General features: G+C 37.1%; 1 protein-coding gene across 1 annotated transcript; it reads left to right on the top strand.

Moving 5' to 3' along the window:
• Window positions 1-6,195: 6,195 nt before the first annotated feature.
• LOC105438203 lies at window positions 6,196-11,063 on the top strand. The gene is made up of 4 exons (XM_030985718.1): window positions 6,196-6,461; window positions 7,125-7,280; window positions 8,728-8,925; window positions 10,235-11,063. Exons 2-4 carry the CDS (start codon window positions 7,169-7,171, stop codon window positions 10,396-10,398), a joined length of 474 nt encoding a protein of 157 aa, XP_030841578.1. The 5' UTR covers window positions 6,196-6,461; window positions 7,125-7,168; the 3' UTR covers window positions 10,399-11,063.
• The last annotated feature ends 992 nt before the right edge of the window (window positions 11,064-12,055 follow it).

Genomic DNA, 12,055 nt, shown 5'->3' with positions numbered 1-12,055 from the left:
TTTTTTAGCAGTATCTCGCTTATTTTTGCTCTATTTTGTCTCAAATTTTAGTTGACCAGCCCACCTATACTTGTTCCAAACAAGTATTATATGTCTAGTTATTATTATTATACGTCCAGAGAAATATGCAAAATGAGAAGAGAGAGAGAGAGAGAAAGAGAGAGAGGGTGAGAGAGAGAGAGAGAGAGAGAGAAGGAAGGGGCTGAGTTAATTATTACACCACACACCGGAATCATTTTCTTGGTTTATTCTTGGCCTTCGATACTATTGTTTTGCACTCGTTGTCGACTCGGAGAATTTGATTATTCTTGGGAAATGCACAGTATCATAAATACCCCCCCCCCCCCCACGGCCCTGTTGTGTTAAAAATAGTTTGGACTTATTGAATATGGAGCATAACGACTAAAACATACATAGAAGAATAACCATGTGAATCCCCTAAAAAATGTTTTGCTCGACTCTTTTTGATCTACAGGATCTACAGCCATGGAGGGTGTCTGTATGTACGTCTGCTAATGCGATCAACGTACGGGGATTCATTGATGAGCTACCCGGCAAGTTCCCCGACCTAAACTTGGACGTGAAGTACTTCCAACTACCATACAGTAACATAGATCGTTTCAAATTCAAAGGCTCTCATGTTAACATCATGATACTATGCCATTCTATCAGCAGAGGGTCTAGCATCACTGATAACACGGACGCCCGCTACGACAAATTCTTACCCAACTCTGCCAATATTCGGTTTGTTCACAGGTTCATTGGGAAATATGCAGTATATTTGCACGAAAAAATTATTGTTGTGACACATGGATTTATTTGTTAACTGAGAATATGCAGTGCTTGTATTAATTAAATTAAAGAAAGTCAAAATCATATAATTGAATTTTCAAGACAGAATATTGTAGCTTATTTGTTTGCATATTATTTTGTCATGTACATACAATGTGTATGAGAACTTAGCGGAGGGGTGGGGGAGATGCTAGCGGCTGGAGCTGCAGCCCTGCTGAGACTTCTTATATAATTAATATTCGGGCAACGATTACTTCAGATTGGGGTGGTGAGGTCTTCTCTTTGTATTGTTTCATATCTAGTATAATATTCTTTGGCGAAATTAACTGAAAGCCAACAAATGGATACATTGATGAACATTATACGGTAGTCCACCATCATTAGTGAATGTCACCAAAATTAGCAACTACTCCGAAGATGAAGATTACATTAATCTTGATCGAAGGAGACACGAACGAACCAAAATTAACATATCAAAAGTTTTGCTCGCTTTAATAGCCCGTTAACTTTAAGATTTCAGCTCAGCTCCCATGGCAAACTTTTGCCCTAAAGACTTGGGTCAAGTTGGGGGGGGGGGGGGGTGTATATTTATTGATAACTTTCGTCATATATATTTTTCACTTTCTAATCTCCTCAGGCAAGGCCAGAATATGTGTGATAGTCCATGACTTCCCCTCCAGCAATATTTTTGGCACACCTGACTACTACAGAGATACGATGAAAACCTTTAAAAGCACGCAAGGTACAACGTTTAAGCAATCTTCTCTGGTTATGACGTGCGGTAAGATGAATGGACCTGTCGAGATGCAGGAAACTAACTGGGAAGACCTGAAGAAATTCCTAGTGAAGGCTGCCAAGACTCCCATGCCACCAAAACCATCAAAGCTACCAAAGCCACCAAAGCCTTGGTGGCAACGAGTCTGGGATTTCTGTCCAAGGCGATGGCTAGCCATATTAGTTGTTTTAGTGATAATTGCAGCGGTTGCTGTTGGTCTAACTGTAGGACTCGGCAAATCCCCTCCCGCTGCAACTTCCACCCCAAACCTACCAGGATCGACTCCTACAACTGCTACCACTCCTACAACAATCTCTCCGAAAGAAACCACTCATCCTCCTACAACTATTTCGACCACTGAAACAGACACTACATCAAACCCTACAACTACCAACAGGAGCATGCATAGAGTGTATGAATCATCTATAATAATTATTTCTCTGTTCTCAATTTTCATGATGATTTGAAGTGTATGTATTAATGCATTGCGTTTTGTTTTTATCTAGAAATGATTTTGTTATACAGTAATTGTACGTATATATAAGCGCTTTCGGAAAATTCGTATTGCATGGCATCAAAATCTCGCCCTTTCCTCTTTAATACACGTCGTTCTTTTTAATATTAGCGATGACAATGTAAATAATAATACTTATAATGACGATAATAATAATGATGATAATAATAGTTATTAAAAAAAATAAAAATAAAATTCATAATATTCATGATAGTAATAATTATAATAATAATACACACAATGTACCTTTTCTAATGATGATAATAATAATAATGAGAATAATGATAATGATAATACTAATAATAACAATATCCATAATAAAAATAAATCCATATTTAAATAGCGCTTAATACAAACTTTTGTCTCACAGCGTTTTACGTTACCCAGCCATCGGATTCATTCACGCAGCCAATGAGCACAATCTCCTGGGTACGGAGTGGCAAATGTAGAGTAATGCCTTGCCAAAGAACATTAGTTCCGTGTCGGCATTGAACCCTTTGTATATTTAAACAAGTGCTCAAACCACTCGACTACAACACCTTGTTTTAGTGAATATGATATAGCATTGATATACGTTATTGAGTTAATGCGTATAAACAATGATAAATAATGTATTTGTGACCCCCCCCCCCCCCTTTATATTTTAATTTAATAATTTAAAGTCCCAGGCATGTGGGTGTGAGTGTATCCGTGAGGGTGTGTGCGTTTGTGCGTCTGTGCGTCTGTGTGTGATAACGTATGTTCAAAGATTATGGCAAAGTGTGATAACGTATGTTGAAAGATTATGGCAAAGTGTAATAGCTAAGTTTGAGCTAAGGGAATTAAGGTCTATCGACTGAATAGATATTCATTTAGGGTTGTCCGGTAACTCCCCACGAATAAAGATTTTTAACACACTTATTTTTGCAATGAAATATTGGATGTAAAGATGCAGGGGAAAGTCCGTAATATTGTCTTTGGGGGAGTTTCAAGAAGAACTGTTGGAAATTAGGGAAGAAGAAAAGAGGTAGGAGGGCAGGTAAATTGGCCTTGCATTTACAGAAGTGGGAACAAGTAAAGTTTTCATGAACTTTTAACACTGGGCTATTGTGGTATTGTAGCCTCGTTTAAATTTTTTTTTAATTAAATGTTTTAAATAGTTGGGTTCTGTTTGTCTGTCGCTCCAATTTGGGGTATTCTGAGGAGGCTAGGAACAGTTTGTGGTGGAAGTGTGGTCGGGTGGTGTGTTTCATTTCATTTTTGTTTTCATCAATTGTACAATCTATGTAATGAAAATGTTTTAAATTCATGTCAAGGAAAAACAACTGTATTTTAATTCAAAAAATTAATTTGTATTGTTTGGAATCAATAAAAAAAAAACTATGGCAAAAAAAGAAAAAAAAGTATGTACTCTTGTTTGTTTATTGTAAATCTTTAAATGTTTTTCTTTCTTTTTTCTTTTGGGATACCATACTAACCATACTTTTATTTACTGTTTTAAATTGATATACTGTGATTGTTTTCGTTTGATGTTATTTCATGGTTGAAGCAATAAATACAATTACAAAAATCACTTTCATATTTAAGCAAATCTTCGGGCTTGTGAGATTGGTTAGTAAAGTATGGAAAATTTATCATGTAATAATAATTACTTCATAATACACAGTTACTTACTATTAGATATATTAGGTTCGCTAACACAGAACACGTTTCAGTTTTAAAGACGGCCTACATAAAATCCAAGCATGGTTAAAATGAGCCAAATAAAACAAGGGCATATAATTATATTTATCAATTGAACAAAACAAGTTCACATAAATTTATACAATACTTGGACTGAAACATTAAAATCAAACAAAATTTAAAACGCACTAAAATATAAAAAATTCAAGTCAGACTGAAGGGTTTTAAGAAAGGTGTGGCTAAAAAGAAAACGGCAGATTAAAGTGGATTGCTCAATAGAAAGACAGTATAAGCACACAATGGACAGGTTAACAAGACTATACGATAATGATAGGAACAAACAAGCAAAATAGCAAACACAGTGTGTCAGCCCTCGTTGAAAGTAAAAATATCCATTAGGCCTATATATATATATATATATATATATATATATATATGTATATAATATATTTACCTTTTTTTAAAGAGACTGATAGTATCGGGTTTGATTTTTGAAAACTTGCGCAGATTATGATAATTGAACAGGAAGTGATTAAATTAATGTATTAAACTGTCAATATGCAAAGTCAGAAAACGACCATTTAAAAAATTTGGTATAAATAATGGGCTATTGAGGGCAACTGCCCCCGGATAACTACCCTCATACAACTACCCCCTACGACAACCATCCTCTAGGACAACTACCACCCGGACAACAATCCGACGGGGTAGTTGTCCGGGGGTAGTTTTTCTAGGGGGGTAGTTGTCCTAGGGGGTAGTGACTGAGCGATAATATTTTGCTATATCTATCTATCGAGTATAATTAATATTCATATATAGAAAATGAGATTGAATGTAAATATTATATGCATTGAATGTTTCCGATCGTTTTAGACATCAAAAAGGAATCTAAAAGTTGATTGAAGGCATATTTTCATGGTTGAACCAACAGAATCATTTTATTTTAAAGTGGTAGGGTAATAACAAAAATGTGCAAAAAAGAATCCTTTTCTTCTTTTCTTCTTCTTTACACCTCCCCCTCTTTCCCTCTTCCCCGCCTTTAATAGGCGTTGTGGCGTGCGCCTGTAATCCAGCTAAAAAGTGGAAGTTACAACCTGATTCAGCCGAGGACGCAGGTTCGAAACTGAGTCACGTCTTTCGGATGGTGACATTTAAAGGTCGGTCCACAGACGTAAATAATCATATCTGATTGATACACGTCTGTAAAAACACAATACACACATACACACACCCACACACACACTTTGGGCGTCGAGCTTCGGGGGGGGGCAGTAGTCCATGATTCTGTAGCGGACAGTGAGGTAAGACGAAGTCGGAGGAAATCTGACGAAAATGAATGGACAATTACTGAAATGTATTCAACATTGACTAACTTGAATAACGAAAGACTAAATTAACTTTGACATTTGCAAGATTCCGGATTCCTAGGACGAATTTAAAGTGCGCAAAGATGACTTTGAATGAAAAAAGTCTTAAGATTTTAAAGAAATTTGTTTACGATGGACTCTACAATGTCTTAAATAATAATATGTTACTAAGTTCGTGCAAATTTGGCTTTCGTAAAAAGTTCCCTTTTCATAATAATGATACATTCATAACAGCTTTGAGTAAGAACCTTCATGTTATTGGTATAACTTTAATTCTAAGCAATGCGTATAAATCATAACGTTTTACTCAAGAAATGTTATTTTTTACCTCTGACATTTAACCTCTGACATTGTTACACCGAACTGAATTAGGCTATTACTTATTCTGAGTAGGCCTACAGAGATGTCACCTTCAAATCTATACCATTCCTGTCTGTCAAAATACTAATATCTAATGTCTTTTCGTATATTTAAAAATCAAACACATATCATTCCCCAGTTTGTTAGAAACATGTTGACAATAAGATAACGAATTTAATGTTAATAATGCTGTGTATTCTTTCATGTACTTGGGTCCTCGCACATGGAATTGTTTACTTTTTAATAGTACTCGATCATGCAAATACCTTTAATAATTTAAGCACACGCTGTTTCTGTGAACAAACAAATAAGTAACCTCTTTAACCATATCTGTGTGTCATTATTATCATTTGTAGTAGTAGTAGAAGAATTAAAGAGCTAAGATGATCTGTTTTTCTCCTTGTAAGCTGTCTTATAGATTGCTTCTTTTAACAAAAATTGACCAACCTCGTATTCCATCTTCCTATAGTAGTCTTTGCAAGGTTTTGTGTCATTTTCCTTTGCAAAGATTTTAATGGATTTGTATTTAATTGAATCTTTTGCTTAATACCGCATTCCTTATATCTTTTACTTTAAATCTTGCATTGCTCTTTATCGGTTTATGATTGCATGTTTCCCTTTAATCATTTGCGATCACGCTTGAGTACCGTATCGTAAGCATGAGCGGAGGTTTTGTTCTTTATTTTATTCTTTAGCGTGGCTGTTTGAAATCGAAATAAACACACAAAGGGATATGGAGCAACAACAATACTGAGAACTTATATGTGACGATACTTGTTGATTTAGTATCGTACCACCGTGTACTCTCGCAAGTTAGACAAATTAAGTTCAAGGATAAAAGACCGTACTATACTCCGTTTCAGGCTTTGCGTTGACTGGTTGGTTATTCAAGTACTATTTGCTGTATTTTCCGATGTGAATTGTCCTGCAACAAGAACAGACCATTGATGTGAGGTTGGATTCAGGTTGCATGCTAACTGCACATTGACAGGTAATTATGCATAGTATGTATAATCAGGGAATTGCATATACACAGAGGAGTTCATTATTACGTACGTTGTGCATGCATTTGTGTCATAGAGATCTATATGAGAACACTTATATCTCTATGGTTTGTGTTCATAAGTGTACACGGACGGATACTTTAAATGCAGTGTATAGAGTTCACTTTAGATTTCACTCTCTTGCAGCGTAGTCACATTATAGCAGGCATTATGATATTGATATCACGACATCGACCATAAATATCAGTGAAATAAACGTAGGCCTTACAGTAAACACTTCCTGAAGCGATTTGGCTTCATGGCGTTCATGATAAATGCTGTAGAGTATTATTCATTGTATGTATAATATTGGCGGATCCGGGATTCTCGCACGTCTCCAGTTTTAGCGGGATTTTTAAGCACATAATAGGTATATTTAAACTCACAACTCCCTGGTCCAACCATCATGAGATATTTTCCATGGGAGCCCAGCTACTGTTTAATTATGATCACTATCCTATATAGAAATCATCACTAGTCTGTTGTTGTGCTTGTGGGTGTGTGTTCGCGTGCGTGCGTGTGTGCGTTTTGTGTTTGTTTGTATAAGTGTCACGGAAAAGTCTCCTAAATATTTTTTTGACGGTTTTATTCACATGTTTTTTTTTCTCCAGGAAACCATCATAGCCATAATTAACAGTGTCATATATTGGTAGCCATGGGCACAAAATTCGTCTCCTCCACTCTCATCGTCCTTCTGACTGCCATGTTGCACCAATCATCAGGATGTTCTTGCATTGAAAATCCAGGCTTCTGCATGTCAGACTTTGGTAATACAATCATTTATGATTATTGTTTTAATCGTCACTAGCCTATACACATTGCTTGATGTTCTTTCTATTTCATTGTCTACAAGTGCCTCCGTCAGTTAAATTAATTTACAGTAAGAAATTATATATTGTGGACTTGAATAAATTGAAGGGGCTTGAGCCCAATCCCCTACCCCGCCCTCTCTAAAACTGCAGAGGGGCAGGAAACCAGATTTGTAGCAAGTCTTCACGACTGAAAAGGAAATTCATGGGAGGTACTTTGATATTTTGAAAGTTTTTTTTTCTTTATTACTAGAGGTGTGTGTCGTGGTATAGTAAATAATGTCACCAGACTGTATAATCACATGGTTTGCTTCTCGAGTCCTACCGCAGCACTAATGTCCTTTGGCAAGACATTACCCCCCCCCCCCCTTTTGAGTGTTGTTTTTTAATCCTAATGGATGACCTAAAGATGACATTCCCCCCCCCCCCCAACAAAACGGAATGTCGATCGGTCCCCCCTTCCCGCGTTGCGAAATTTTTGGCCCGATTTCAAAATGTTAACCCCCCCCCCTTGAAAAAATCCTGCGTACGCCACTGAGCCCAGGTAATAATATGATACTTTGTATTAAGCGCAGTAGAGTATATTCATATACTAGCTGCGCTATATAAATGGACCTATTATAATTATTATTCTGAAACTCGGCATGAACACTGACATTAAATTAAACACTGGTCCGTATTATATTGATTTAGTTCAACCCCGCCCCCCCCCCCATCAGTGTTATTTAGGGTACGCATATGCTCGTACCCTCTTTTTGAAAGCACCCCCTATCTGAGGACTGCCAACATTTTCGAACCCCCCTTTCGCGGGCTTTTCGCGGGCTTTTCCTGCCTAGGGGACCCCCCCCCCCCCCCAAAAAAAAAAAAAAAAAAAAAAAAAAAAAAAAATCAGGAAAAATGCTCAATGTACCCCCTAAATTCGGAATAATTTCTCAGGAGTCCAAAGAGATGAGAGAAAAAAAAGAAAAACACCCCCTTTTTAAAGAAATCTCCGAGTATGGGGGGGGGGGGGGGGCGGGAGTTCAACCCGCTCCTTTTATTCTAAAATCACGTTTAACAAACGGAAAGCTTTATATAGACCTCACATTAACTTCCTTTACTAAACCTTAGTTTGAATATTTGCCGAAACAAAATTGTCGAGTTTTAAGTTGTTGGCCTTCGTTCGTTGTGTAGTTATCTCATTTTCAGTTAATACGGTCTGTCTTTGATTTTGCAATCGATATTACGAAATAGAAACATAATAATAAAATCGTAGCTTATTACCAGTGGCTAAAATGCAAAATTCAGAAAGGCATAGGCGTACTGTTGGCTTACGTCATGACTCTTGTGTATTCGAAGAGCAGAAAGACACTTTTGGAATAACTTGTGAATACTTTCCCTTGCTTATCTTTTGCTATATCAACAGCTATCAGAGGAACAATCCTAGGCGTCCAAGGCAATGCCACGTTACAGGAAGATTTGGTTTACAGCGTGCAGGTAAAGGAGGTGTACCGTAACTCCTCAAACAGCATTGAGGTTAATGGGACTATTGATATCAAGACTGGCGGCCACACATGCGGAGTGCATGGTTTGGAGGAGGATTCGACGTACCTGATTTCCGGATGTAAATATACTGACATAGCGCCAATTATAATCTGATGCCCGTTAATTTTTACCTTTATTTGGTGACGGGCCCCCTCCCCTGCGCCACAAGGGGGGGGGGGGATGCGAATTTTAAATTTTCCGAGGGCAAACAAAAAAATTGTGCTGCTCACGACCCCCTTACTGTGTACGATGCGTTAATCTTTTCGATTGCGTTATTTTATGTACGCAAATGAAGCTAAAGAAGGCAATTATCAAATATGCCAGCAATGCAAGATACATGGATCGTTTTGATTTCATTGTCCCTTTTCAACGGTTTTACACTCAAATGGTGCGTCAAATATCACACCAGATACTGACGCAATCATACGTCAGGCAGCTTACGCATGCCTATGAAGGAGTCGCAAAGTAAATGTATGCTCTGTTCTTCATGACGCGTCATAATCAGTCGCTGACGCAGTCTTGCGTCAAGCAAATGACGCCTCGTGTGCTGCTGACATTGGTATTCTGATTTAGATAATCTGACAGCTAATACGAATTTACTTGAAAGTCACGGTTAATTTTGGTCCTAGATCAATATTGAGACAAAAATATTCTGTGTACCCATGCCTTGATCCATAATACATGGCCGTACAGAGGATTTTTGTATGTTGGGGACTGGGGGAAATTCAATCAATTATTGATAATTTATTGCATTTTCTTTGTTTTTTTTTATTTGTGGGAACTGTGGGAACCCTAGCCCCCGCTGCGTACAGTCATGGTTCAGTGGCAAAGCAATGGCCTCGTAACTGTGAGGCCCCAGGATCAAAAAACGTGTCGATGTGCCACATTAGTGACCTTTTGTGGGGCATTAACCTTCATTACTGTCATTTATGACTTAAGGGCGTAGGTCCCCTAGTTGATAAGCATAGTAGCATGCACATTCTTTAGCAGTCACGCAAAACAAACACTGGCAAATTATTATTCAATAAAATCTGAGAATGTATACTATTATCTAGATCTATTAGGAATAAATCATTGTCAAAATAATTCCATAAATTGGGGTAAAAAAAAAAATTCCAACTAAATGAGCGACAATGTAGCTAGTAGGCATTCATGTACATAATATAGTATAATATTAACTTGACTCTCAATTCAAGGCTCGAGTTCCAGCCCGGTACTAATGTCCTTTGGCCAGACATTAATCCACATTCGCCACTCCCCTCCCAGGTGCAAATTGGTTTATGGCAATGATAATGTAACAATAATTTCAGGTCCCGCATGGAGAGCAGACCCTTGGTAAATAAGTCCCCACTATAATAACTTTACCATCCTCTTGTTTTTATTCATAGTATACGATACATCATACTCGATTGATAGTTGTAATTCTGTGGTCGTGGAGTACGACGATCCCGACGATATCAATGATTTGGGCCTCCCGTGCTCAGCATCGTTGACCACCGTGACCCCGTACGTCATCATCGTCGGTGCCCTTCTCCACTTCATCCTTCGCTGATGACCGATCTGACCGGTGACCGGGCAGCGGTGCAGCTGCGGTGTATATGTAATATGAATAGCTCTATGCACTTTATCAATTCGATACATAGAATATGTAGATGTTTAGTTTTTGATAAACACGTTTTCATCAGCCCGAGTTTAATGCAAAATAAGACATATTTGATCTTTGTAAATAGTTTTTGTTTTAATTCCAGAGCTTTTATTGCACAGAGAGCTTGAGGAAATAGAACATAATGTGTACAGAGAGATCGATCGAGAAAAGCTGGCTACAGGCCCATGAGACCAACAATTTCGGTCCCCGGGCGTTCTGGGCACCTTCCAAAAGGATTGCCAGACGGCCCACGAAGAAAGAAAACACATAATTCTGACGAAAATATAGAAAATAAGAAAGTTGGTTAAAGAAAAAGTCGACGAGACCTACATTTGCCTTTCTTTTCCTTATAATATATCTTGTTGCTGTTGCTGTTATGTATTGTGGGTCTCCTGAGCTGTCGTTCTCGTTCTCGTGTCGATTAGGATGACACCGAAATAGATTTTTTTTTTAAAATAGATATATCGGGCTAATGAGCACTTGAACTTAAAGTCACATTCGAATTCTATATATTTTTGTGGTGTGTGAACGCACCCCTACAAGGATCTGGGTGCACAAACTATATCTACAGCATTATGACTATGAACCGATATGCCATATATTTATGGAAGTTAATAGAACTTTGTAACTATTTTTTTTAAATAGGGCCCTGTTGTAACTACTGATGTTGCTTTAAAGGTAAAGACCAGTTTTGGAAACGCCCCCTCTCAAAAAATGAAATGGAAGCTCTAATTACCAATCATGTGAATATGTTTTGACCAATACGTGATCATACAAATTTTGCTGAGAAACCGCCTACTAATTAATATATTTGGTAAATTGTTATACCTATTTGGACCTGATAGATATAACGCACGTGTCGCGCACGTGAGGGGTAGTCCCATATACATCTTACTGTGTACAGTGCTTGTAACTTTATCAAGACTGGGCAAAATTTCTTATTATTTTGATGATTCCAGAACCTTGCAGTACACACCAATACTTATATGCTAGATGATCAACCTTTTCTGATCGATTCCACAACGTTTCTTTCACAATGCAATCGCATGACCATAACTGGTTTTTATCTTTAACATGGGAAGAAAACGCTTCCACTGTTAATACATGCAGTTAACATGATGAAACTATGCCTATTTTTCTTTGGCATTTTCCAAGCCTTTATTGCAATAATTACTTCAGTTGTTGATAGTGAGATATTAGTATTGACTTAGACGTATGTGTACTATCAATTCGTGTATAACATTGACTTTTTCCTGTTTCAATGGTTAGGAATTACGTCGTGTTAATGTTTGCCTTATGTTAATAATATTACATTATAGTAATATTTTTCTTTTGTATATGAATTAATATGTATAAATCTGTAATCATGAAATTGTGTTTTGTTTTAGCTGTATTGTTACCCGCTTAGAGAGACTTCACAGTCTATCTTGCGCTTCAAAATCTTTCTTATTATCGTTATTACTATTATTGTTATTACTTTTATAATTGTATTATTATGATTTATTCACTTTATATTCATATATTTATTTTTTTTGTTTGTTTTGTATATAAAGAGTGACAGCAG

The sequence above is a fragment of the Strongylocentrotus purpuratus genome, unplaced genomic scaffold, assembly GCF_000002235.5.
Source record: "Strongylocentrotus purpuratus isolate Spur 01 unplaced genomic scaffold, Spur_5.0 spur5_scaffold_15, whole genome shotgun sequence".
NCBI classification, from domain to species: Eukaryota; Metazoa; Echinodermata; class Echinoidea; order Camarodonta; family Strongylocentrotidae; genus Strongylocentrotus; species Strongylocentrotus purpuratus.
This window is presented reverse-complemented; position numbering and strand designations above follow the sequence as displayed.